The sequence below is a fragment of the Alligator mississippiensis genome, chromosome 12 (assembly GCF_030867095.1).
Source record: "Alligator mississippiensis isolate rAllMis1 chromosome 12, rAllMis1, whole genome shotgun sequence".
Classification (NCBI taxonomy): domain Eukaryota; kingdom Metazoa; phylum Chordata; order Crocodylia; family Alligatoridae; genus Alligator; species Alligator mississippiensis.
In genome coordinates, this window is record NC_081835.1 from 18,758,790 (window position 1) to 18,786,678 (window position 27,889).

At 48.1% G+C, this 27,889-nt stretch overlaps 1 protein-coding gene across 5 annotated transcripts; it reads right to left on the minus strand.

Annotated features, from left to right (window-relative positions):
• Positions 1–1,402: 1,402 nt before the first annotated feature.
• On the minus strand, positions 1,403–24,944 carry TPRA1 (transmembrane protein adipocyte associated 1). 5 transcript variants are annotated; one of them, XM_019499722.2, is made up of 13 exons: positions 24,755–24,943; positions 23,164–23,276; positions 19,084–19,163; positions 17,689–17,887; positions 17,419–17,551; positions 14,318–14,404; positions 11,098–11,170; positions 10,120–10,199; positions 8,446–8,556; positions 7,862–7,922; positions 6,449–6,551; positions 5,651–5,731; positions 1,403–4,492 (listed from the first exon to the last, which is right to left on the minus strand). In XM_019499722.2, the coding sequence occupies exons 4-13, from the start codon at positions 17,877–17,879 to the stop codon at positions 4,258–4,260; spliced, it is 1,155 nt and encodes a 384-aa protein (XP_019355267.1). In that variant the 5' UTR covers positions 17,880–17,887; positions 19,084–19,163; positions 23,164–23,276; positions 24,755–24,943; the 3' UTR covers positions 1,403–4,257. The 5 variants fall into 5 exon arrangements, with proteins under 5 accessions (XP_019355267.1, XP_014461241.1, XP_006264483.1 ...); XM_014605755.3 differs by having other exon boundaries at positions 17,689–17,891; positions 24,755–24,942; XM_006264421.4 differs by lacking the exon at positions 23,164–23,276 and having other exon boundaries at positions 17,689–17,891; positions 24,755–24,942.
• Positions 24,945–27,889: the final 2,945 nt, after the last annotated feature.

A 27,889-nucleotide genomic window follows, 5' to 3' on the forward strand; every position in this document is an offset into this window, starting at 1 on the left:
GTGTCCAACACCCTTTCCCATGTGTAGGGAAATTGCTGCTGTCCTGAAGGGAAGCTTGCAGAGATCTCTGCCTTCTCAATCCCCAGATTGTATGGCAAGAGGACACACGTTCCAGGTCCCAAGAAAAAAGACAGGGCTTGCTTTACCTCTGCCTGTGGCACTCCTTACACTTGGTTTGCTTTCCACACCTGTCTGACTGCCTTGCTACCCTTCGGCAGCCATTTCGTCATCTGCAATTGGCAAAGTTTAGGTAACAAATAGAAGTTGTGTAGTTGGACTTTGGAGCCCAGAGGACACCCACGCTCCACCCCAAGATACTCAGCCTTTGCCTTAAACAGGGTGCTCAACCTATCAGGCCTCTCACTGCCCCATCTAGAGCACATGCTACCCACCCACAAGGCTCTCCATATGTCTGGAAATTTGGCAGAAGGGGAAGAGCAATTAACACTGCCACCATTCCCCACCAGTAAATTTTTCAGACCTGTGGGCTGGATGGTGTTGCTCCAAAGGTCAAATCTGGCCCATGGGGCAGGAGTTGAGCACCCTTGCCTCAACACTACCATGCATCTATGCCCCCATGCCAAGGCAATCTGCCTCTACAGTCCCTGCTTCTACCATGGCTACCCTAAACTGCTGTTTTGCAGGTCCTCCTCCAGGAAAAGGGACACACAACAGAAAGAGGGTACACCAGTACCTGCAGGTTAAATTGTGTACCAAGCTTCTTCCAAGAAACCAATAAGACCAGCTCATCAGGGCAGGGTATTAGATCTAAGCCCTGAAAAAGCATAAGATCCATGAGATCAGTTAGATAAAGACTGCACAGAGTTGCTTGTAAATGGATCTTAGAAGTAATGGGTATTTAATAGAACTGTTTGAAGATGGTTAGGATGTGTCACACTGGCTTTGCCAGCAGAGGTGGCACCAGTGGTCTGCCCAAACTGGGAGGTGGACAGCTGGGACAAAGATGAAGTGGCAAAGTCGGAACATGGGAAGCTAAACACTGTCAAAAGTGTCAAGCAGCGCAGTGAATCAGTGCAGTGCTCTTGAATCTGGGGTCATGGAGAAAGCAAGAGGCTGAGGCCTCCAGAGCTGCTGGGGACAGGCAACATTTCTGACCAGTTCACAGGCAGTATTCACTGGGTCTGAACAGTGCAGGAAACAGAGAAAGAGCAATGGAGGCTGCAGGCCACACAGGTGGACCTTCAGGAGGAGGAGGAGAGCTTCAATTAGAGGAGGAGACCTCTGTCACTTCACCTCCATCCCGTCTTTCTTCAATTCTGGCAATAACCCCCGAGAACCCAAATCACAGAAATAAAAGGATACAATACAACGCGCTCTCAGATATATTTGTACAAAGATCCCAGAGAGCTTTTATACAGCTGAGGGCACTGGCAAGAGGAAGTTTTCTGTTTATGCCAAACTTAATTTTATTTATTTTACAAACAAAAATATACATTACTCTGTTTTCAATCTCCCCTTCCCTGCCCGACACAGACAAGCGCTTCTGCCCATAGACCACAGCCAGTGCTGGTCTCTGAGGCGCTACATACACACAGACATACAGCGGGAATACGGTCAGTCCTCGACCTAGTGTGGAAGCTCCTTAGCAGCATAATGTGGGACATTGCAAGGAAATACTGGACTTTGGGGGTGGGGGGTGGAAATGGGGAAGGGGGGGAAAGATACTTGTCCCATCCAGAAAGGAGTGGATGGATGCACTTGGCAGCTGGTCCTTCTGCATTTCAATCAGCCAATGATAGGCAGAATTCACAGACTGCTCTTACTTCACTGAGGAAGAGACACAAGCAAGCCTTATTTTCAGAGTCCTGGACTCCCATCCTTTGTTCTTCATGACGGGACGATTCTGTCCCCCACCCAGAACAAGGCCCTCCCGCTCCCGGGTCGACTTGTACGGCCCTGCCTACACAGCGGAAATTATGCTTAAGTTTCCCCACCGTCGTTAACAGTGGTTCATCTCCAAGGGCTTCAGCCACCAGAGCAGCACTCACAGACATGCCACCAGCCATTCAGACACCCTGCTCTCAGTCGCCTAACCCTGCTCCCATCAGCCCCCACAGACCACTACACTGGGGTCCTAATGCAGCTAATGCCAGCTACACTAGGAAGCTACAAGGTTTCCCTGGTGGGATAAAGGCCCATCCGGACAAGAGCTCAATAAAGATCTCAGAGCACATTCCCAGGCACCTGCTGTTGTCATCACCACATGCTGTGGAAGTCTACAAGGCTCTGAGGAGCCAACATGGTGCAATGAGGTCTCTTTAAAAAGTAAATAAAAATAATAAAGTAAAAAGCACACATGCACTTAAACCAAGTGTCTCTCCCTTTGGGTCCCAGGGCTGCTTAGAGACCTGATGGCTAGAAAACAAAGGGAACAGAATAGCCTGGCCTTCACAGCGAGGTTGTGCTCATCAACTAAAGAAGTCAAGTGCCTGCATGGCTGTAGTGATGCACACACACTCCCTGTTGTCACCCCTCAGGCTTCCCACTCCCTCATTTGGGAACACTTGGAAGCAAACTACGCCCTCTAACCTCCTTCAGGATTCAAACCCATACTCCAGCACCACACAACAGGAAGGATATTTGCTTCCTTAATTATCCCCAACTGTCAGGATCCAGAAATCAGCAGTCAAAGAAGAGACCCATAAAATTCATACATGCTGAAAACAACCTCAACTTGCCATTTCCAATTAAATGCAGCCAATTCACATGTCAGATCCTCCACGTACCTGGAGGTCTCCAGTCAGAACAGCACTTCTAATGCTACCAGCATAAATGTATTCACCACTGATGAATGCAAATCGCATCCCAGAGGTCCCACAAGCCCAGCTATGGAAGCCTTGAGTAGAACAGCCACGGGGTAGGAATGCGATGGGGTCCATGTCGTGCTGGTCAGATGCAAACCCTTCTTTCCATGTAGAAGAGGTTAATGGCAAGACCTCAGAAAGTCTTTAAATAGACCAGTAGGGAAGTCCAAAGTCATATGGTTTTTAAACATATCCAGCTGCAGCACCTATTCAGGCCAGTGTGATTGTGCCAGGGGCCCAAGCTACAACACAGCACAGATCAGAAGCTGCCGCAGAAGCGGTAGCATGTTGCCTACTTCCCATTTACCTCCCAAGCTAGAACACTCGTCCTCTTGACTCTAGCCACCTGGTTGGCTTCCCATACCTCTCCAGGCATGGGATACTAGCAACTGAGGCTCATCTTCGGCTTTCGCTCTGCCTCAGGCCTCTGATCTCTGCAGCCTTCATTTTCAGAGCCAGCCTTCTCCTCTGTAGCCCTCTTGTAGCTGGGGGACCCTCCAAAGCAGAGCACAGACCTGTAGCGTGCTCACATGGCCAGTTTGAGTGTGAAAACTAAACCCCAATTCAGTGTAAAGCACATAGCTGCATGTCACCGAGAAGTCAGGCTGCAAGTCCAGTTATACAGCAGCACATTCTTCAGAGATGCTTCCTCACTTGTTTGGTCTCAGTTGACCAGCCATGTTAGCTCTTTTACAGTCCCGCTATTCTTTACTCAGGACATATCAGTCTCACAAGCCTGTAAAATGCAACCCTGGTCTCGGGGCACATTTAACAGTTCAATCATCATTGTACTTCCTCACTCCACCCCTCACTGCCTTCCCCAGCTAAACACTCAACACAATTCCCATCATACTGCATTTCATGATTTGTATCTGTATCAACCAGAGCTGGGAGCAGCTCCGCTTTTCCGAGCTTCCTCACCAGACACCGCTATTGCTAAGAGCTTGAGCAGGTTAATTACAATACTATTTGGGAAGGTGGGCCTACTGAGACAGCCCAAAGTGCCTCTGGGTCCATGCACAGAATGCTTCCTCTGGCTGCTCTGGTGCGTAAGTCTCAGTTCACGCACCCCAAACCCACCCACCTCCCACTCAAATAAGTGCTTTCAGACATTCAAAGAGGAAAGTGGATCATTCAGGCCCATCTTCTGGGTCTCATCCATCTCTGGAACACTCAGGAAGGTTCTGCACAAAGGTATGTGTGAATACAGCTGGTCTAGGCCATTTTCATGTGAAGACAGCGCATGTCCTTCTGGGAGGGTCGGAGGAGTTGTCTATTTTGTTCCACAATGGGATGACAACACCCCAAGGAAAGAGGGGAAAGCCACACCGAATAGCTGAGGATCAATTTCCAATGCACATCCTAGCAACTGTGGGATCAGAGAGGTTGGAAGGAGGGGAATGAGGCATTGCAAAAGGAGGTGTGGGTTGCTTCACACATTGATGGCTTTCCAACGGTCACTATCAATGCTGTTGATGCTGCCCACGTGGTAGGGCATAGAGGCAACATCATCTAGGTAGGCTGTGGTGTCAATTTGGGTGCTGGAGTAGAAGCCGGAATCCATGCCCTCTTTCTTGGCTACAGCGTAGGCATGGGGGAGATGCACATCAACATCCTCAGGTTCATCCACTTGGCATTTGTAGGAGAAAAGGATCTTTGGCTCAGACCTGGAGTCAGGAGGAAGGAGAGAAAAAGAGTTAGAAAGCTGGTGAATGTGGTGAAATGTCAGCACAGTGACCTCTCCAGCTGAGAAGCAGCAACAATATGGAACCCCACACTTAGGGACCATTGGCCACATCATATGAACTCCACCATCCCCTCACCAGGAGGGTGCAGGACCAAAGCAGCAGGGGGTGGCACAGCTCTGGAGCAAAGCACATTGACAGAGCTATGGCTGGACAATCAGGGCTGCAAGTGGATGCGTGGAATATCTGTTCTTATTCCCACTGCAGTGCACAGATTTCCTCAATTTAAACAATGAGGTCCTGATGCCAAAGTCAGCAATGGGTACTCTGCCATCATCTCCAATGGAATGGGATTCATGGGACTTGAAAGGTTTGGATCAGGACACTCATCTCAAAAGCAGAGTTTTCCATCTAGAGCCAATACCAAACTTTGCTCCTTTCAGACTGCAAAGCAGAGAGCAGAACAACAGTTCAGTCCCATGAAGATTTAGGAATCTGCTGCTTCCTGTTTACCAGCACGCTTGTACAGTTTGATCTGTCCTGTTCAGGAGACAGCAGTAGGGTGAAGACACTGCACTGCCTCCAGCTGGCCACACGGGGGCACCTCAAGTCCAAGAATCACGCTTCAGCGGCTCTCTACCTCTCAGGGGAGCCCTTGGAAAATGCCAGCTCTTAACTTTCACTTGGAGTTTTTTTCAACTACAGAAAAATAATAGAGCAATGCTTCTGTTGCAAAGGATTCAAAGACCACAGCAGGTCAGAGCATGTTTGACAGTCTGGATTCCTATTTGAAATCTCTGTGAATCACGTACAGGTCTTTGCACACCCAACAGTGAATCCAGGAGCCACGTTCTCTACTTAATCCAACTGTGGGAATCAGTCATTCACAAAACACTTGACTAGTCAACTCCTCAGCACCTAACAGTGGGTGCAGACATCAACAACTCGGCCCCTCACGAGGAGCTGGCATCTGTTTCCCATTTTATAGGGGAATGGAGTCACGGAGAGAGGAAGAGACTTGACCAAGGTTAGAGGCAGTGGCAGAGCTAGGTTCTGTTACTGAGGTCCAACCATGGCTTGTATTTTACAAGTGAGGGAAGTGAGAGACTAAGCAAGGTAAAAGAACTCCCATCTACTCACCCAAAGAAGCCTTTCAGGAATGCCACGTAAATGAGAGGTGCGAAGAAGCTGAAGTAGAGGAATGTTGTGGCATCAACACAGCTGTCAGAGGCAAGAGGAAACATGAAGTTGTTAGCGTCTCCTCACAGTACAGAAAATGGTTCCTATGTGTAATAAGCAAACCCATGCCTTCAGGAAGGGATCCCATTCCCTCCCAAGGGTCCAAGACACCGCGTGGGAGGCAGAAGGCAACACCTTCTACTAACTAAGCATGCTCCCTTGGCCCAGATGAACAAGTTCAACAGTCAATGCTTCACAGTTTCTCTCAGCCCAGAAAGTCCCTGCTCAGCCATGGGACAGCCCTGTCCCAAGAATGACATATTTCCAGTACAAAATGGACAGCTCTGTGCTATTTCTGCATCTCCTGAATGTGACCTCTCTCACTGGAAAACCCCAGGCAAAATGAAGCCAGGGGCTGGTCCTCACTGCTGACTAAGTGCTCCCCCTCCCTTACACAGGAAGGGAATATGGAGAACACTTCTTGGAGGAGCTCTGCACATGCCTCCCTTACAACAGTGCACCTTTGTCCTGTGTATTTCACAGAGGGGCATCTTAACAGTATTACTGTTATACCTATACCCACCACTTTATTTAGGGGCAGCAGGGAAGTTCCTTCTGTCCCAGTTATGATTGTAGGCAAGCAAACTTCTCTGCTACCCCTAAATAGAGACTCATATTAAATAAGTCTTGGCTAACTCGGCAACAGACTTTTCTTCCAGCTGAGGATGCTGACAGAACCAGTCCCCTTCCCATACGTACCACAGTCCTTCTATGATATCCACGCAGAGGAGGGCACTGCCCAGGCCCTGCAGGAGATTCATCAGGGCAAGAATTCCAGCATAGACATAAAAACTCCTCCTCGCTGTGGGGAAGACAAGGACGCAAGGATGAAAACATCAGGCTCACCAGCCCCAGCTAAGTAGTTTATGATAGCAGCTGCCAGCTGAAGGAGGTGGCACAGCCTAGAGACATGTCTTCAACTGCTGTTAGAAGAGACAGAGCTCTGGAAAGCTTGGGAACTACTTAAAGATCAACACCCCATATTTCTTCTCTTTATTGCCGGTAGTACCATTGGAGGTCAGGAAGTGAGACAGCCACATACTATGACACTTATGGAGGAAACCACAGCTTCACATGCCAAGCAGCAGCAGGGGACTCCAACGGCTGTCATTAGAATAAAAGGCGCAAGCCTATCACTGCTGAACACATGGACCTAGCGTTGCTCACAGGGCCTGTGACTGAACCAAAAGAGGCACTGTGGGTCAGCAGGGGAGTAAAAGCGGAGTTAGTAAAACAGCATAGTAGACCAAAGTAGGAAAAGTAAAGGATGCTATGGGTCCATACTGAGGGACATCAGCAGCACTGGGAATGTTTAAGACTGGAGTAGCAAGGGGTACTGCAGATATGAACTAAGTTGAGCTGAGGACACTTGCACCGACTCGCAGCAGGCATACTTTGGTAAGCACTGCGCCAATGTGCAGTATTTAAAGAACTGGCTAGAAGCTTCCAACCAGCCTAGAAAGCCTGGAACTTTCCCCTCTCAGTAGCTGTACTCCAAGAGAGTACAACCTCAAGTGCTACTCATGGAATTTTCTTTAATAAGTCAGGCCCTCCTGCTTGTAGTTAGTGCATCTAAAAAAAAAAAATCTACAAGGACAAACACATTATACCTCCTTCCCAATGGAAGAGCCAGCCAGTCTTTTAATTCAATGTTCTAGCTGCCACAATGGGGGTGTGAACAATCCCTCCCACCCTGTCTATCATCTTACATTTCAGTCCCTCCCACCTGAGATGTGGCATTTTGAAGGGACTCCACCATTCAGGAATTAGCCATTTAAAGAGCCCCAAAGCAACCCTTCTTTTGCCATAGAAGCCCATGAGCACCTCACTGTGGCAGGTCATTCTATCTGCCAGCATGGAAAACCCAAGCCAAAGCTACAATAACTAACCCACCTAAAGAACAACCTGCACTGTGGAGCTTTACTAGGTTTGAGGAGCCACCCAACCTCTCAGTTTCCTGCCAGGCACCCACTACCCAGATACTTAGAAAAGGGGGCAAGCAGGTATTTATTTGCAAGAGCCCTAGTTGCTGGAACCCTTTGCTCCCACCCACATGTCTCTGTTCCCCACACTGGCTGACTACAACACCACCAGCCTGATGAGTCCACTCACATGGAAGAGAAATCCGGTCTTTCAGCGGAGTTTTTGGAAGAATAACAACCAAGCTATAGACCTGTTGAGGGAGAAAAAGAACTTAGTCTCTGCCCTGTGCATGATAGGATTTAATAGTGCAAGTTTCAAAGGAATGGGGTGGTGGGTGGATGCGTCTCTAAAGCCACAGACAGTAGTTGTGGGTACTCGACAGTTCATTATGCTACAGGCTCTTCCCTTTGTATGTTGAGAAGTTGGAAAGGCATGGAAGGCCCCAGGCAGAGCTTGAATTCAGCTGTCAGGACCTGGTCCACTCTTAGCCTGGTCTCTCTTCAATCTTCATGGCTCTCTGCCCTATCACAAACACCATCTCCCAGGAGCTCTAGCACTGGACCTGGAAGTCACAGACTAAGCAGGTACATGTAAGGAGCCAGGGGCTGTCCACCTGCCTGGGGGGCCTGACTGCTTGCACCCAATTCTCATCATTTCATTTAAAAGATAAGGGAGGTAAGTGGAGATATCAAGGTACAGCTGCCGAAGAGGAGGTACCAACCCAAACTATCCTTCCATTTGGCCAGGATAGGCGGCATGAGCCATGTACTCACCAGAAAGAAGAAACAGGAGCTGGCAAGCCAGAAGTGTCTCCCTCCATGGCCATAGATGTTGAAGTCTTCTGCAGAGAGGTGGGAATCAGGGTACAGGATTTCCAGTGTTCCCTGAGGGAGAACAGGCACTCTCAGCACTTTGGCTTTCACAGAACCCATTGTCCCTCCACTGACAGAGGATATCTGCATTCACAGAAGTTCAGATAACTGCTGACCTTGCCACTCCACTCAACTCCACCTCTTGCACTGCTCAGATGTGCTCTTTAGCCAACTCGGACTCAATTAAAAGAAGAGTAGGTAAAATATAGGCAAGAAACCAAGGAGCCCCAGGATTTCAACAGGGCAGGATAGGGTGTCCATTTATGAACAGATGAGCTCCTGGCCAAATGCAAAGTGCAGTTGCAGGCTGTTGCAATGGAAGAATTTTTTCCCTGGGGATCAGCAGCACTTTTTGGCTTTGGAGAAAAGTCCCCCCTCATCATGACCTCCCAGAAGACAAAATGACGGGAAGGCAGGAGACCAGATTGCAGGGACCACTGAAATGGCAAGTATTCCATTCCTGCCTCCAGAACTGACACTTCCCACTGCACCATCCAAGCTAAACACTCCTGCTTGTGTACAGAGCTGGGAAAGGAAACCCAGACTCACGTACTCAGAATCCACTGAAAGACAGCTAAGGCTGTACACAGAAAAAGGTGTGGCACTCCCTGGACAGTTATTAAATCCAGACAGCTTAGCCACTTGATATTTAATGAAGCTCTTGCAGTGTATCATGTAGCAGTGATCAGCTCTGTTGCCTCTGCGAGAGAGCCTGAACACTGAACAATTGTTTCCCTGTTACCCCAGTGCTGCCCCAGACAAAACCATTCCAAAGGGCTGGCTACTGCCACTGGTGAAGAGAAGAACAGGCCCAGACACACACTGCATTGTTCAGAGAGAGACACACAGCTAATATGCTGAGCTGGCAAACTAGCTAGGAACTCACTGGTGAGGAACAGCTCTCAGCTAAGCAAGAGACAGGACAGGAGAGGCTGCAAGGGTCCCAATGGGCAGCCCTGCTTCTCCATCTTGTGTGGATTTGGAACCTTTTCCCTAGATGCAAGAGACTCCTATTTCCCAGTCCCCTCAATGAGTCAGCCCCCCACAACTTCATATTTTATTTACTGTCCTCCACTGTGCCAGCCTGGAGCGCAGAATCAATCAGATGCCTTAAAGGCAAAAGGTTCTTGCTACATCACTAGTCTCAAGACATTCTGCATCCCACCAAACACTTGTGGGATGGAGCTTAGTCTAAGCTAGGGGTGGCCAACCTGAGGCACGGGTACCATAAGTGGCATGTGGCAGAACAGGGAGGGGACAGACAGCACAGCAGCAAATTGGTCAGGAAGCAGAAAGCACAGCAGCACCTTGGGAAGGGATCACAGGGAAGGAAGCAGAAAGCAGAGCAGCACATCAAGCAGGGGATGGGGATAATAGCACTCAGGAGGGCACAGGGCTTGATTTGTGGCATGCTGCCCAAAATGTTGCCCCCTGCTGTGATCTAAAGCCATCTTCCTTCTCCCATGAACTCCAAAGCAACAGGCCCGTTTCTCCATAGGAGGCCAGATCTTCTCAAGCAAGCACTGTTTCACTCCAAGACGCGGCCTTTTCCTTTGTCTGCCCCAACACGCTCACCTGGGTGACAGAGTAGGCCAGAGACAGCACCGTGGTGATGGCCAAGACACGTTTAATACTGGACTTGCTCTCAAGATGACCTGAAAGGAGCAAGGAAAGATCATTCCCCCAGTCATTCCAGCCCCGGTAAGATTGAGCACCCAAGGGCCTGCTAGAACACCAAAAACTGTTTGGCATCCCCCTAAGACTACAAGAGGTTACAGCTCACCACCCCAGGAAGCCATACTGCCACCCAGACCGCTTAGCCTCCCTCAGACAGAGGACCCAGAGCATGACAGTAACAGGGCAAGAGGCTCTGGCTCTGCTTCGTTCCCATCTCCTACACTAGGAAAGCACCTAGGCCCTCCCGCCATGGTTACAAGATCTGGAACAAGCTACAGCCTGAGCAGTGAAAAGCTATTAGAAGAATCTCCCTTTAATCAACTCGAAAGCAACTTCATCTGCTCCAGGCTCCGGGCCCCCAGGTGATGGAGACCCACTGCTCAGTTGCTGCAGCAAGGGGCATCACAGATGCTCCTAAAGATACACAGACGACCTTGGAGAGTACCCACGCTGAGCAGCTGGAACTGAGCCACCAACAGGCACCAGAGAAGGCTTTGTTCAGCCCCTGCTGTCAAGAGGAAAGCACCAAGAGGAGGCAAGGTAAAAAGGTCCCCAGAGGAATCTTCCTCCCATAGGAAATGGGGTTCAAGCAGCCTCCCCTCACACTTTAGCATCACCAGGTGTGTGTAGGTGAATTCTGTGTTGGTGCTTGGAGTGCTAGGTACTGCATGAGTCACATAGGAAACCACATGCATGCTAAGCCCCAGGCCATTTCCCCATGAGTCTCACACATGGTCTAACTAGTCTAGTCATCTCCTGCCCAACAGGACTGACCCTCACCCCTCCCCAGCCCTTGTCCAGGGTGTGCACACAGCCTCTGTGGAAGGGAAGAGGCCTGTCGGGGGCCTTGGGAGCAGGAAGCCGCCTGGCACCTACCAAAGGCGAGGCCTAGGATCACCACACTCAGCTCAATGGCCAGAAGAAAGAAGCGCGTGATCTCCCACAGGATCTGCAAAGCAACAGGAACCAGGCAGGCAGGCAGGGTCAGGAGGAACAGAGACACAGGGAAGTTTATATAGCAAAACTCTTCCCATTTCCTTTATGAACGGAAATTCCACTCCCCCTGGGGGAGAACACCATTCCCAGGGACCTCCCTTGTCCGTATACCCTTTACCTTGAGGCCCAGCACTCCAGACCCTCCCCACACCCAGCACTTAGGATGAAGCCAGCTGCCATGGTTCAGCACAGCTGAAGCCATTCCCCTAGTGGCAGGGGTGGGACCTCTGCTGCATAGCCAACCCAGGCAGCTTGCATCTTCATCAGTTCAAAAATTAGGGATAAGGGCTTATTCTGTGGCCAACTTATTGCTAGGGAAACAGCAGCACCCTGCTTTCTCCTAGTGCCACTGCTCAAAGCAGAAGGACTATATAACTCTCCCCCATCGGGGCAAATAATGCTCATTTCTTCATGTTATGCATGGGGAAGCCAGAGCACAGGGAGATGAAGTAACAACCCCCCCGCCCCAGTGTTACACAAGGGGGTAATGGAATGTCTGTATCCAGGAGACGCAATGAGCAAACTTCTGCTCTAACCCTTGACCCATACTGCCTCCCTCAGAATATGTCAAATCCTTTAAAAATATTGCAATATTTAGGGAAACAAGGTAACAAGTCATCCAAAATCAGGCTGTTATATGCCCAGGCATAAGGCTATCCCTCCACCGCATGTTATTTGCTATGATCAGAAACTAGTTTGGAAGAGCAGTTCCCATTTTTTTTTTTTTTTAAAGTGCAGTCTAACAGTCTATTTTCACTTTCAAAAGCTCCATGATAGACACCCCACACCAGGCAACGGGCTGAAAAGGATATCTGCCTTGCTTCAGGACTTCTAAACAGAGGATGCCACACAGAAGGGAGAGCTAGAGAGAGGCAGTTTCTCTCAAAACATTTCATTCCTTATTTACCAGAACAGAAGATGACCATGATTATAAAACAATCTCCCAATAAGTAATTTGATATATGGAAAATGTATAAATTTGTTTAATTCTCCAGGGGTGCAGATTGTAGCCGTGTTGGTCTAAGGACACAGGCAGACAAGGTCCTTTAGGTAAATCCAATATCTTTTATTAGACCAGCTCAAATAGTTGGATAAATTCTTCTTAGCAAGCTTTCGGGCACAAATGCCTTTCATTAGGCTGGCAAAGGGTGTTTGTGCCTGAAAGCTTGCTAAGTTGAATTTTTCCAACTATTTGAGTTGGTCTAATAAAAGATATAAGATTTATCCAAAGAACCTGGTTTGCTTATAATTTTCCAGGTATATAATATAATTATTGGAAGTTTGCTCTGAATTTGTCCCCCTCTCACTGCTACAGCAGGGAAAAAAAAATCTGGGGGGTCAGGTAGCCCCTTTGCTTTGTTTTCCCTCAACTTTTTCCCCTGGCAGCCCCTTCCCCCTCTCCTTAACTTTCCCTGAGCACATAGAAATGAGGAGCAAATTTGAAAACAGTGTCCTTGATATTAAACATGGCTGCAGCATTTTGCATATAACGCCCATACACTCAGTTCACTTAAAAAAAAAAAAAGGTAACATTCAGCAATTCTCTTTTAAAACTGCTGCAAGTCCATAAATACACTTTTGAGCAGCACTTTGGCACCTACTTATATGCAGTACAAGCTATACATGTTCTTAACCCAATAATCAAAGACTCATGATTGACTGTACAGTTCATTGGGCTGAGCCCCAGCAGAGTCAACAACATTTTAAGCCATGGTGACCCCATAGCTCGGCAGTCCCCAGTGTCTGTACTCCAGATACTTCCCACAAAGGATCCATTAGGCCCCACTCATGGCTGCAAGTAGGTGTTCTTGTCATGAGTCCTGGGATGCTCCAAAAATGTATATGCAGATAAGGCTCAGGGCAACCTGGTCTGGCTTTACCTCATAAAGGGCAGGACCGCACTAATCATATGTGCCAAGCTAGGGGGCAGGGGAAGGGGCAGAGGAATTCTAGATGAATTGTTTGGGGCCCTATTTGGCGATGTTTGTCAGGTATCTAAGACTGGTGAAGAAACAGGAATTATTAGAAATAAGAGAAAAAGGCAGAGTTCAACTCTGGAAGTGAAGAAGAGGTCAAAATGTCATGCAATGTAGTGGCTCACCATGACTTGAAAAAGACTTGGTGCTGAGGAGGAATGTGCTTAATGGGCACTACCACATTTTATACAGATGAGCTACACTATTCTATCCTTGTAGGTTCCCATCAGTGGGCATGTAGAACCATGGCTGTGTGGTGTGATTTTGTAACGGAAATGAGAATGATGTAACCCTAAAGGTGTGTTTTTGGACTATCAAGTGAACCACAGCAGCATAGGTATATATATACACACACATGTTTATACTTAAATTTATAGAAATTTATATTTTTTTTGTTGTTGCAAAAATATTTATCAGCATGTTTGTCCAATATGAGCCATGTGTTTTCTAGTCATGCTCAGTGTTGGCTGCATTTAATTAACTTCATAGCTGGTTCCCATTCCCGAACACATGCTGCTTTTGGCAGCAGTTTAATGATAGTCTATGTATTTAAGGCAGTTTCCTTGTATGCAAGTGTAAGCTAAGGGGCTTTTTTTCTCATGCTGATTAGAGAGAAAAACCTTGTCTTGTATTTGGGTAAATACAGTAACCTGCAGATTTAAAGCCATGCAATGAAAGTGAAGGTAAACAGGGTCCCAGAGAGTAGTGCACTGAGGAGCTATGACAGTCATGACACAAAACACTAGAGAGAAAAGGTACGCAGGAAAGACTCTCATGCCTCCTCCTGAGGTTCACTTAGCTAAGGAGACTACAGCACAGGTGTTGCCAGGGGCTAACAAACTGAGGGGAGATGCGTTTTGGCATTCAAGACACGTCTTGGCAATCAAACACGAACCACATCCACACTCCTGCCTCTCACGATGGAGATTTTGCTATAGCATGCCTGGGGAAGCAGGGATGTTCGCTGTTCTGCAGCTCTGGGTGCTGGAATCATTTAAAGAGAGCTGTCAAAGCAGCATTCCACGGTACTGAACAGCTGTGAGCACTGCAGATAAAACATCTCGAGGAAGCTACTACTCATCTTTCAAGCCAGACCTGAATAATGACTCTGGAAGGACACTCACCTTATCGGCCACTGTAGCAGTATCAGAGGCACTGACTGTCATGGAGACAACGGCCCTTGCAATCCCAACCAATGCCACTACAAAGACCTAAAAAAAGACAGTCAGAGTGAGCTGGTACCAGTGTGTTGCATGGTGACCATCAGGAAGTTTACTCCACTGACCCTTTTCCCTGGCTGGAAGCCCAGCTGATGGAATTCAAGACTTCCAAGCTATTGACTCAAGCCAGACCCCTGGTGATGGTCTCCCAGACCCCAAGCCTAACTGCAGGATGACTACAGTATAGGCAGCAGAGACTGGCCCCAGTAAAAAGTAAACATCCAAATTTCTAGTCCATCAAAGCAACTGTGAAGGAAGCCTCATCGAGTCTTTCCACTCAGTGCCCTTGGGGGCATTATTTCATAGACATTAGGGCTGGAAGGGACCTCGGAAGATCGAGTCCAGCCCCCTGCCCAAAGGGCAGGAAGTCAGCTGGAGTCATAGGATCCCAGCAAGATAAGCATCCAGTTTGCTCTTGAGATATATTATATGGAATGGGGAGATGTTCACACAGGGCAGAGAAGCTAATCTCCTTCTCCTTTTTGCCACTTCAGTCAAAAAAATGTCAAACCAACAAAAAAAAAATACTAGTTCAGATTATGATGGCCTGGGCTGCCTCAGGACATAGATCTCTCCCAGGTCGCTGATCCACGAGATCAGCCAACAAACCCTAGATCCACAATAAGATTGTGGAGCTCTGCTCTTTCGCTAAATGGTGGTAACCTTTAGGGATGCAGAAGATAAGAGATCAGCTCGGGCCAAGGACTTCAGAGTCTCTTACATGACAGAGTATAGTGCAGCAGAGAGTCAAGCTGGCTCAAGAACTGGAAACCTTCTAGCTATTATAGCATGGAGCTTTGGGTTGGCTAATATACCTCATCCCCATATGCTTTTGGTATCCAAACTAACCCTTTTAGAGCTAGGTCAAGTATCTCCACACTATACCACAGGCACAATCTTTTCAAGCAGAGCTGCCAGCTTCATTGTATATTAAGCTAACACTCTAGAAATGAAGTAGCTAATCTGTCCACAACAGGTAGAAGTCAGATTTGATGGGCTCTCTCACAACCTGAAGTTTCCTTTCGCTGACAGCAGCAGGCAAAGCTGGTTAGCTCACAGAGCACCCTGAACAGGCTCCCTGGAGCATACCACTTACTACAGGTCTTTATAGCACCTTTCCCCTACAGAGTAGGCAGGGAAAAATCCCCAAATGCTCCAAGCCACCAGTATAAGAGCGCTGTCCTTGTCTGCATGCAAACTGAATCCTCCTTGCTTATGCTCTGAAAGGCAAGAAATGTGCTCTCTCCAAAGCTTGCACTAATTTCTAGTCAACAAACCCAATCACCTGCCTCCTCTACCTCCCTTCTCCTCTCCCCCCCAAAAAATTGCAAGTCCCAAAGACATAACTTTTCTCCAGGTAGGATTCAAGAAGGGGTAAAAAGAAACATGTTTGGTATCTAGCCTGTCCCCAGTTTGCTATGCTGTCCCCAAGCCCTTCAAGAGGGAGATCCTTTATTTGTTCTTTACAGACAAGAGCAAACTAGTTACCTGAAAGGAATCACTAGCATACTGATCCTAACCACAAAGAAAATATTTGTGTCCTCATCTTCCTATGGATATACCCAAGATGACTAAAACTGGAGAGAAATGGTTCCCACAGTCCACACTGCTGCTGGGTTAGTCACTGCTCCTTACTTGGACAAAGCCAACAGACTTATCAGTTTCACTTTTGTTTCTTCTCTTTAGTTTCTCAGAGTTTCAATTTCCATTAACTCCCAGTGGGACTATTCATAGTACTGACACCAAGGAGGACAATTTAAATCCAGACTGAAAACCTCTCCCCAGGGCTTTTAAAAATTCTGAATGCATTAGGTCGTTCAAAGTTTTCCTTCCCCTCCCCTCACTCCTGACCTCCGGAGCCTACACTATCTGGCAGCACCATGCACAGCTCGGAGTTTCTGATTACAGGCTCCATCTAGGCTTGCATTATCTAGGCCTCAATTTTATCTGCTTCCTGGTTTTTTTTATCTATTGTAACTGATGGCCAGGTTGAGGAAAGACACCTCCTAGACCTCACTCTCCTCATGTACAAACAGACTTTTCTTTCAACCAAGTTGAGCTCTGCCTCACAGAATGCTGCAGTGGTGCTGAATTCACCCAACTGATGAGCAGCCATATACCACTGCTCTGAGACAGCCAGAGGCCAGACTGCTCACCTGGGCAGGAGTGTTGTGAACTGCACCCAGGAGCTTTAAGGATCTGGTTGGACTAAGTGTACACCATGCTCCCAGAGGTGCTCAGCGAGCTAAATGGTATTCAGAAACCACTAGAGAGACTTCCATAGCACAAGTAGAGGCTGCACGTGCTGCCTTAAACTGGGGAGAAGGCAAGAGATAAGAGACCCTACACATTTGGGAAACAAGACTCATCTACCTGTTCCTTCTGCTTCCATCTCCAACTTCACATCAACAAGACTCAGTCATCACTCCTTCAAACCCAAAGGAAGGGTCACCCTGCAGGAACAGATGGTCACTTTCCTGCACCCTCAAAGAGGGCCTTGCAGCCTTGGGACCTCCGGTTCCAGCTCTCTAATCAAGTTAGGGTGTTCTACAAAAGCGCTGGTAAGGACTGACACTCCTGCTAACATCATGACAATTCATTTGCTGCCATTTCTATTCCACTCCCTCACTAAGAAGTTAGTTTTCTTTTAACTAGGACTGACTGCAAAGAAAGCAACTGGAAGGGAAGACACAAGAGAACAGATATCAAAACACAGAGATAAAATATGGGGCTAGGTTTAAAGTAGGTCCCTTTGAAGTCATGAAAGACCCAACCCAGAATCTGAAATCCAGATATCCCTACTGTCTAGGAGAAACAGAATTCACACTGGGAAGCCCAGTGCCCATTTATTACACCGTGCCTTAGTTTTAAAGTGTTCATATGCTTTTGCAGAAGATTTTACTCACTAGGGATCTGAAAAAGGCCCAGTCATCCAATCAGAAATGTTCTGGGAAGGGGAGCAGATTCCTCCCCCATCAGGTCAGAGTACACGTGCCCATACTTACCAGTATATAAAAAGTAGTGAAGATGGGACTGGAGGTGACACGGATTTTGGCCCTGGCGGAGGGCAGTTTCCAGAGAAGAAAGACAAAGAAGAGTACATTGGGAACCAGGAGCAGGAGGTCCCAGTACCGGACTCTGCAGAGAGAGATGCAGGATTAACAGTTCCGTATTTGCAAAATCTCCCAATGCAGAGGAAGACACCAGTCCCTTAATCCTGAAAAGCCCGTGTCCCTGGATAATACCAGGCTCCATCCCCAGGTCCCAACTCTCACCTAGACTTCCCAATGTCCTCGTAAAGTAGAAGCAGGCACTTGTGCGGCACAGTGATGTTGGTATCATTGATTGATTGTGTGGTCACAGGGGACAGAGCCGTCACGCTAGCTGGCACTGTTACCAGAGCAGTGGAATGCGTGACGTTGTCATACGCAGAGAACCTCACCACTGACGTCACAGATGGGAACATCCTGACTCCTTTCTGGCCACAAAGGAAAAAAAAGTGAAGGTTACATGCAGTGGGGGTTAAGGCCAAGCATGATACAACACAGGATGATTAGGACAGGAAAAAGCAACATCTGAGTCAGAGAAACAGAAAAGTACATCCACAAAGTAGTCACAACCTACTCATTAAAGCAAATTATTATTGTCGCTAGCAGAAAGCCTGCATCACACAACAGAGCAGAATGTCTCTTGTCCCTCCACCAGGGCAGAAAAGACAGGAATCCCATCTTCGACCAGGATAACAGGAACCTTCCAGACACCGCTGACTAATCCAGATTAGATGAGGTGACTTGCAAGCCCTGCTCCGCAGCTCCCTGATATTTAACAAGCTCTTGGGCCTGCAGGAAACTTTACTCTGTAGCTTCACTCATTGGCCCTTACCCAATACCTGTTGCTAATGCCAGCCTCCCTAGTCAGTGCTAGGGGGCAAGTGGCATATATCTACTTAGATGGGACTCCATGGACTTTCTGCTTTCACAAAGCACCACGAGTGTAATGACAATATCCTAGCTGCATCTTAGACCCTGCATTCTCTTCGAGCCCTTCCAAACCACTCCAACGGCTCTGATTTTAAAGCCCATAACAGGGCTCCATCCCCTTCTACAGCCTGTTGCATCTAGGGCTGCACAAACACTTTACCCCATCAATAAACACAAGCTTTCACTACTCCTGGGGCATAAACTAGCATCAGTATTGCTAATCTGTAGAGGCAGAAAGTGAAGGAGAGTTATTCAGTAACTTCTTCAAGGTCACACTAGAAAACAGAGGGAAACCCAGTGGAAGCACCCAGGAGTCCTGGCTCACAGTTACTCCTTCCCTCCCCTGTGCCATGCCGCTTCCATAGCATTTTCAAAGAAGGCAAGATAACAACTTGCTCTCTACCCCCTGTTGAAACCTATCAGATCTGCCCTCCCTGAAAGCAAGCTCATAGCTTGATCCACTGGCATACCTCGCAGGCCTTGTGGCTGCTCCAGCTAGGATATCAGCTGTCAGCCCTAGAAGTGGGGAGGGGGGAGATGGCAAATTCTCCCCCACAGCAAAGAAACCCTATTTACCTCCCATCCACGGGGCCGAACTGGTGGAAACCAGGGGAAAATTCTGCTTTGGGACCGCTGGTAAGAGCTCCACCACACCCCAAGCTTGCCGGTGCTCCAAGGCACTGTACTCACAGACACAAGGCTCCATCATCGGCTCCCAGCTGGACTCATGGCCCCAGGCAACTCCCTCCTCTGCACCGGAGTTTCCTCTCCTGCAAAAGAAGGAACCCCCATGCTAGTAACATGTCTTATGATCCCCAGATACCAGGCACCACAATGTTGTGAAGTACTTCTCCCTCCAGGATTCCCCTCCCCTGGGTGGAGCCGCCACAAAACAGCCTGGGATTTTTATTTTTTTTTTAAAAAGAGCCACCACCTACTGTCATCACAAGAACGCAGGTCCTTGGGGGATTTAGAGTGCCCTGACTGCCTGTTCCCTGTAGCTAATCCAGGATTAAATCTCAACAAAATTCCCCCTCATTTGAACAACAACCAGCATTGCGGATGCTGCAGCCTGCATGAGAGAGGCAAGCAAGAAAGTCTTCATGCTTCTTGCTGACTGCTGTAGCCTACGGCTAGACATGGTCCCAGCTAGGGGAGGCAGAGAGGCCCAGCTCTGTGACACCTGCTTTGGGGCTCAGGTTTTGTCCTCCCAGGGGCAGCCAGCTCGACACCGTCCCATTCTTCTCCGAAGCTGGGACCGTTGCCAGGCCCTGGGAGGGGACGTGGGTTGGGGGAGCTTCCTGCTGACATAGCTGCTTCTGATCCCTCCATTGTAACAGGTCCTCCGTGGGCTGGGGTTTTCTTTAAGGCTATGGTAGGTCAAACTGCATTAGAGACGTCGTTTTAAACAAACACAGCCCTGGGACGATCGGCTTTGTGCTGAGGTGGCAGCTTCTCTGCTAGAAAGCCTAGCTCTGGCAAAGGTCCCAGCCACTGACCTTCACATTAGGGAGCTCCTGTCTCCTCCCCTAAAGAGGTATGTTATGTTCCTCCCTTCAGCCTCCCCAGTTCTTAAGCACCAAATCCCTGCATCATTGAGAAAGACATTTCTCTCTAGTGACTTACCTATGTCTTGCTACTCTGACATCTCTCAGAAGCCTCTCGACTCTGAGGATATAAATAGATGTGGCCAAATTAAGTGGGTCATCTGTGCCAAGATGTGTCCCAGCACAGCTGATCCACTCCATCGGGAAAACCATGCGTTACCCGTTGTCCTTCAGGATCAATGGGTAATGCCTTCCCCACCTGCAGAGACATGCTGCAGGAAACTGGTGGTCCCAGCCCCAGGATTGCACAAGGAAGAATTCAACCTCAGAAAGCTCATGTGCATCTGGGGAATCCCAGACGGGGGAAACCAGGCAGGTGCTCCCAGGATAGCTGGAGAGCACTCTCCTGCCTCTGAGCAAACAGACATCCGTCACAAAATAGCAGCACAAATTAATACCACCTATGTCACGACCACAAATTTGGGGCACGTGGGGAGTGATAAAGGGCATGGACATCTGCTTGCTTGACTTCTGTACCCCCATAAAAATGTTTATGGTGGCACAAAGGTGTCTATTTCCAGCCTGAGAAAGGCTGCAGCAAAGGAGGGTGGGTGGATATGACTGCATTCAACTTATGCCTAACTTTTTAACAGGGTGGGAAGAGGAGGAGAGAGAGAGACTCAGGAAGCATAGAGAGAGGAGGGGAAACCATGAGCCAACAGCCCTGCAATGCTCTGTTCTCTGCTGCTTCATTCACTCTACCACTGACTTACATGGCCAGCATAATTTCAGCTCTGCTCCCCAAACTACTGAGGGAAAGTTATTTTTCCTTCTTTGCAACAACTGTGCTTAGACACTCCCCAGTGTGGTTGATGCCGTTTTTGAGATAAGAACTGCCCTCATCACTCTGCTAACAAGACCACGTTTCAACACAGTTGTTACCACAGAGCCTTTAATGGTGAAAACAAGGCCATTTTTGTAAACAGTATTTTCCAGAATTCACCCTGTCCTTTTTTGCTTAATTGCTACCCGCTCCTTTCACTCCAGAACCAGCTCATGAGATGGGGATTTTCCATCCAGTGACAAAGGCCATTTCCCCATCCCCTCCTAGTTTCAATATCATATCCATTTTTTTTTTCCCAGAAAAGCTAAAAAAAGATTTTCCCATGGCCTTAAAAAAAAAATCAAGCCAAAGTAGCTGCCTGAAGAGCAACCCCAGCCCACAACAACTGGGGAAAGGAATCTCCTGCCTGTATCCTCCCTCAGCTTGGGGGATGCCTTGATGCACAGGAGATGGGAAGAAGGCAATGCTCTCATGATAGGACCCAGAGCAAAACAGCCTGCAGTTCACAGGGTCAAGATGTCCCGCAGCGGAGGGGAGAAGCAGGATGGCCACCGGCTTCAAGCACCTAAAGGACTCAGACGTGGGAACAAATCAGCTGCAGCCTGGCCCCTTTATGCTACATAAAGGGGCCAGAGCACAGTCGAGGCCCGAGTGCCAGCTATCAGAGCGTTTCCTCAGGGTAAGCAATGCAGGAGACAGGCACAAGGCTGCCTTGAAGGACCACCCATCTCCAACCCTTGGCATACAACAGCCACAAGACACAGCACTGCAATGATCCCAGGTGCCAGCAGTAACTCAGGCCCCCAGAGTTGCCGGCTATACTGGTCAGCTTGGAGTAGCAAAGCCCTGTCCCCCCCGAACAATACAACACCTCGTTGGGGCATCAGTTCCCCACCTGTGAAACAGAGCAGGGACTGGTGAGGCTAACTTCATTTCAGTCTGTGATGTATGTTAGGATCTTCAGAAGAGAGAAACTGGAGAAGTGCAAGGTACTGTTGCCTGCCCTCAGGAATGGAAATCCCTGAGCCATTTGAGCTCACCTGATTTACTATAGTAGCAGGCCTGTTTCTGAACACCTCTAGCTCTTGCCTTTTCTAAGGTAAGGGTTAACAACAGAAGCACTGTTCTCTCACACGCACGTGTTACCATAGCCATCTGTTTCAGCAACATCATCTTCCCAGATTTAATACCCTTATTGTACACATATTTTTGCACCACCTTAGCTACAAGCAATTTTCAGTTGACAGCATGCTTGCAGAGTGCATGTAATTTAGCTTCAGTTAACCAGGAATACCTGGAGTGTAAGCACATTAGGAATAGCACTCTTGAATGACAACACTGAGTGCCACGATAAAAAGCCTCATTAAGAAAAATGGCATGCAAACTCTTGACTGATTTCAAGACCAACATGTTGCTTGCTTTCAGAAAAAAAAAAAAAAAATAGATCTCACCTAAAATAGATCTCCCACAGAACCAATTTGAAAAAAAAATCTTAGCTTCATCCTTGTGCCCACATGGAGCCCGTGTAACATTAAGGTATTACTATTTAATAAGAACGTGGGTCCAGTATTTTAAATGCAGAAACTTCAGAATAGATACTTAGTTCTATATTTAGGTACCTACATATGCAAACTAACTGAGTCACTGAGCAGCTACAGCGCCCCCCAAAAAAGTCTGAAGAAGGTCCCCTTTGCAACGTCTACGTAGACATCTAACTTAAGGCACCCACATTCAGAACTGATAATCTTAAAAAAAAAAGGAAGAAGCATGCTCCAAATGAAAAGTTCAGCTGAAAGCCTGCAAGAGATCACAAGATCTAGTTCATGGTCAACGACTCAGCCATAACAACAGCTTGATTTGTGAATGTCGGGCTAGGCCAATGTTTTATAAATCGAGATAGAAGGCAGGGTAAATGTGCACCTTACAGAGTTACCAAAAGTAGTATATGTGTACACACACAACAAGCTTTTGTGGGCTGAAGTTCACAGCTCGCAAAATCTGGTGCCACACGCACACACTTTGATTTATCCATAAGGTGCAAATCTACCCTGCTTTCTGCTTGACTTCACACTAGCGAACCTAGCCATGTCTCTCCTAGCCATACCTCTCCTTATCCATTCAGGATAAGGAATGTTTACCACGCTTCTCCCTCCTCATACGTTAATGCTGCATGCCGGCTAGCAGGGACCTCTAAAATAACAGTCTTTGCATGTACCGATGCAGCGTCCTCAAAACAGTGATGCGCAAATATTCACAAGCAACGTGGCCACAACCCATGCGCTGTAGAGTGAGCTGTGAGCGTGTCCCGAACTGGGACAAGCCACTACAGCCTGCCTGCTGCCCAGGGCATTGGTTGCATTGCCAAAAGAAAAGACTCACCTCTCCTGAAACAAGTTCACAGGCAGTTTTTCAAGGCTTCTAGGCACACAGAGCTGAGATCTCTCCAGTGGTAGGGACCATGTTGGGCACAAATGCTGCGCTGCTATGTGCTCCTTAAAAGTCAAAAGGAAAGCTTGTCTATGTCTACCCCAACCATGGGGGCCCAATAAAAGAGACAGATGTAGGTAGTCATGTTAATCTGAAGTCAAGGTGAAGGCAGAGTAGGTTTGCACCTTATAAACCAGTGGTTCTCAAATTTTTTAGACTCAAGGAACCCTGGAGAAAGTGCCAGCTCATAGCTTTTACTTGTGTTTTGATGACAAAAACACAATAGAGCAATTCTTCTGTTGCACAGACTTGACAAAGACCCCAACGAGTCTGAATGTTTTTAATATTTGTGGATTCCTGTTGAAATCTCTAGGTTATCTTGAGAATCACGTCTGCCCACCTAAGAGTGCTGACAGTGTGGCACCTGTGACAGGATCTCAGGGGACCCTAGCCCGCCGCAGCACCCTGGCAGAGAACCACGGGTACAAGCTCACCAAAACACATCCTTTTACAGCATCTGATGGAGTGAGCTTGGACTCAGGAAATCTTGTGCTAGAGATACACACAGGTTTAGATATATTACACACACACATCTATATATAGTCAGGTATCCAGGTTGTAGCCGTATTGGTCTAGAGGAGAAAGCAATCAGGACTTGTAGTGGAGATGGTATCTTGTATTAGAACAAGATTTTTGCACAAAAATTCTTTAATTGCAATTAAAGAATTTTTTTTGCAAAAATCTTGTTGGTCTAATACAAAATATCATCTCCACCACGAGTCCTGAAGTCTATACATATGCACTATACACACACACGTGTGCAGGTATATACGCACACATATTCTACACACACACGTGCATTTCTATCTACACACACATACATTATGTACACATATCTATACACACACACACACGTCTATAGATACACACGCATTATACACATACACCTATATAAACACGTGTGCCCATACGGATACACATAAACACCCCTATTATAGATACACACACACCCATATAAATATACATGAACCCATACGCACACCAATTATAGATACACGTGCACCTGTATAAATGTGTGTCTATTTATATTATATGCACGCAAATATACACACACGCACATTATGTACATGTATCTATATATACATACATGAACCCATATACACACGCATGCTCCCAGATACGCGCACCCCCCATATGGATACACGCGCACCCACACACATGCCCATACAGATCCATGCACACACCTATTATAGATGCACACGCACTCCCCTAGATACACACCCGGGTGCCCACACACACCCATATAGAGATGGCCACGCACACGCCTAGACACACAGAGAGATGCGCACCCCCGATCACGCGTGTCCCTACACACACACATTACACGCGTGGCTATAGATGTACACATACATCTTACCCCCCCCGCACACACACGTGCACGCCCGCACACACACTGCGCACACACGTCTACCCGCACCCCCCCGCACACGTGTGCGCCCGGCCCCGCACCGGCCCCGGCCCCGGCCCCGGCCCCGGCCCGTACCTGCGAGGGCTCAGGACGCGGCTCCGCTCGGCCATACCCCGGCCCCGGCCCGACGCTTCCTCCCGCGCGTCCGGGGAGCGTCACTCAAGAGCCTCCCGGCCACGAAACCGCAACTACTGCCCGCGCCGCCTCCTCCGAGCGGGTTTAGAGCCCGCGCGCTACAAGAAGACAGCGCGTGACCCGGCAGCGCCCCCAGGCTCCACTCCCCGCGGGGGGAGGGCTTTTTTCGGCTACGCCCAGATTGACTTTTCCTAGAGGCTCCCTGGGACCGAGCCAGCTCCACCAATCAGGAGGCGCTAAACCAAAGAAGGCCGGGGAGGGGGCGCTGAAAGAGCCGCAAGAGCCAATGGGAGCCGGGACACGAAGCGCTGGAATGTCAGAGGCTTAAGGGGGCTGCGTGTCGCTGTGCAGGGCAAGGGGCATCTCCTGCCCCAAAGCACTGGTGTGTCCCAGCCACAGCCGGGGCAGCAGCAAGACCAGGCACATCCCCTGTAGCCCATGTTCAATGCACGGCTCTCCCCCCATCCCTAGGCCACACGTCCATGAGTTCTGCATGCTTTTTTGGGGGGGGCGACCCTGCGCCTTCCTGTGTTAGGGCAGATAATGTTACACCCAGGCTGCCACTGGGGGCTTTTATTTGGTTAGAAGTATAAGGAAAGCCAAAGCAAGTTCCTCCAGACCAGAGGCTGGTTTATGGGGATGTTATCCACCAGGCAATATGAACAAAAGCAGCTCCGTACAGCAGAGTTTTGCATTTTTTATAATTCATATATTTTGTGTCCCAGGTCAAATCAGTTCCAAATCATATTGACTGAGCAGCTTTCAACCCTTCCAAAAACCGTATCGATTGAGCAGGCAGAACTCAATCATTCTAAACACCATGAATGATGCTAAAACCGGCGAGCATCCTCCATCCCAGGCTCCCTCCCTGGGAATTCAGATACTCCCAAATCCATTGCCAGGCATCCTACGTACAGCAGAGATTTTTTTTCCCCATATTCCAAGCCAAGTCAGCCCAATCAAATTCCAAATCTGAGAGTCAGTCCAGAACCATAAGTGGCCCTACTACTGGCAAGCATCCTCCATCTCCATCTGGAGCTTCAGACATTCCCAAATCCTTTAGGGGGCATCCTACTTGCAGGCCCAACCCTGGAGGCTTGGGGTTCAGATGCATGCACAAACAGATTCCCTACCAAGGTCTCTGAGCCCTCAGAAGATATCCTCAGTATTGGAGGCAAGCTCCAGGCTTGCACCCCTCCACTTTGGTGTGGGGGAGTTTTATACCATTTGGGAATTTTATGCAGTTCAGGTTCAATATTCCCACTCATTCCTCCGAGATAAGGATCTCCTGGCCAACTCAGCAGAGAGCAGGGAAACAGTCATGATCCATGACCCTTGTCCTTTCCTAGTGTAGCCTTATTAGCACTGGGTGTGATCACTGGCCTCTGCTTCTCCACTCCCTTGAAAGTGTCCCTCACAACTAGCTTCTCTCTCAGGCTGAGCCTTGTGATTCAGACTGAACTCTGAACCCCCCTCCCTGACACTCTGGGATCAGAGTATCTGGGAGGGGGAATGTAGCAACACACCCAGCACAGCAAAAAAGAGAGGTGAGGGCTGTTTAGGACTCCCCAATACTAACAAGTGGAGCCAAGATATACCCCATGTTCTAGATCATAATGAAACAAGCCCCAAAACATTGCCAGGTGGTGGAAGTGCACGTATTCCAGGGTTTATGGCAGTAGTTCTCAACTTTTTTTTTTTGATTCAAGGCACCCCTCAAAAAGGGCCATCTCTTGCTTTTCAGTCCTTTGTGACTAGAGAAAAATAGAAGAGCAAGTCTTCTATTGCTGAAAACTCAGAAAGACCCCAACAGATCCACATGGGATTCCTGTTTGAAATCTCTGGGGTTTAGCTTGCGAAGCATGTTTGCACACCTCACTGTGCTAACACTGGGCAGCACCCTGCAAAGGATCTCAAGGCACCCTAGAGTACTGCAGCACCCAGGTTGAGAAGCACCGGTTTAGTGTCTTGGTGTCTGGGCACAGGATTCAAAACTCCTGGAAGACGGTTTCAGGCTCAACTTTAGTAAAAACTACTTCACAGCTAGGGTGTCCAGACTGTGGAAAAATCTCCCTCCAGAAATGCAATCGCCTAACCTGGAAATCTTCAAGATGAGACTAGACAGTAACTTTGCTGAGATCACCTGACCTGCAGTTGTTTTTCCTGCTTGGTGCAGGGGGCTGGATCCAATGATCTTCCAAGGTCCCTTCCAGCCCCTTACAATCGATGAATCTCTCCATGGCCCCACTGAAAGGTATACTGATCGCTCGCAGTGAGCAAAGACTCAAAGTACAGTGGACTCAGCACCCCACACCTCTAGAACGTCCTCCTCTTTGAAACAGGCATAATATACTTGCCTTAGATACTGGCACTCAAGTAGGAAGGGAGCAGCTGCCCTAGAAACACCTGATTTGGCCAATGCTTCAGACTTAATCTCTTCATTAGGATCATATTTCACCAGGCTTACACTCATGCAATTCCTTGATGAAAGCTGGGTGCTGTGGAGTGTGAGGTAGAGAAGGATCAAACAGTGTTTTGCATGTCACCTGCATTTGAGGAACAGTCTTACACACCTCGTTGTAAAGCACACAGGGCAGAGAGGGCAGGCTTCTTTCCAGTTGCATCAGCAGAGGCATTTCACCACAGATTACAGCTCTTCACTTGGTTTCTCTTCAGGAAAAAACAAGAATATTGCTTGCACAGTATTTTACATTGCACAGGCTTCTCCTTGGGAGTGGATGAGAAAACAAACGCTGTGTGAAAGACATTAGACAGGCCACTGAATACACTGCTGGAAAGCACTCAGGTACTGTAGTAATGAGCATGGTGGAAGAACCTATTATCTATTTACAGCACAGAAGGGCAGAGTAGGTGTGTACCCTATAGACTAAATCAGCACTGCATAACATAAGCTTTCGTAAGCAGTGGGCTTACTTCATCAGATGCTAATGAAGTAGCTGATTAAATAATCTGATGAAATAAGCCTGCTGCTTATGAAAGCTTATGCAATGCATCCCTGGTTTAGTTAGTCTTTAAGGTACAAATCTACCCTACCATCTGCCTGATTTCAGACTA

What these genes read in the sequence shown, in the direction of transcription:
- TPRA1 (XM_019499722.2), bottom strand. Translation starts at nt 17,879, where the DNA reads ATGTTCCCATCTGTGACGTCAGTGGTGAGGTTCTCTGCGTATGACAAC. An exon ending in CTGCTACAGTGGCCGATAAG is followed by an intron (nt 11,171 to 14,317) that starts GTGAGTGTCCTT and finishes GTTGCTTTGCAG; the next exon opens with ATCCTGTGGGAGATCACGCG. An exon ending in GATATCATAGAAGGACTGTG is followed by an intron (nt 5,732 to 6,448) that starts GTACGTATGGGA and finishes TGCCTCTGACAG; the next exon opens with CTGTGTTGATGCCACAACAT.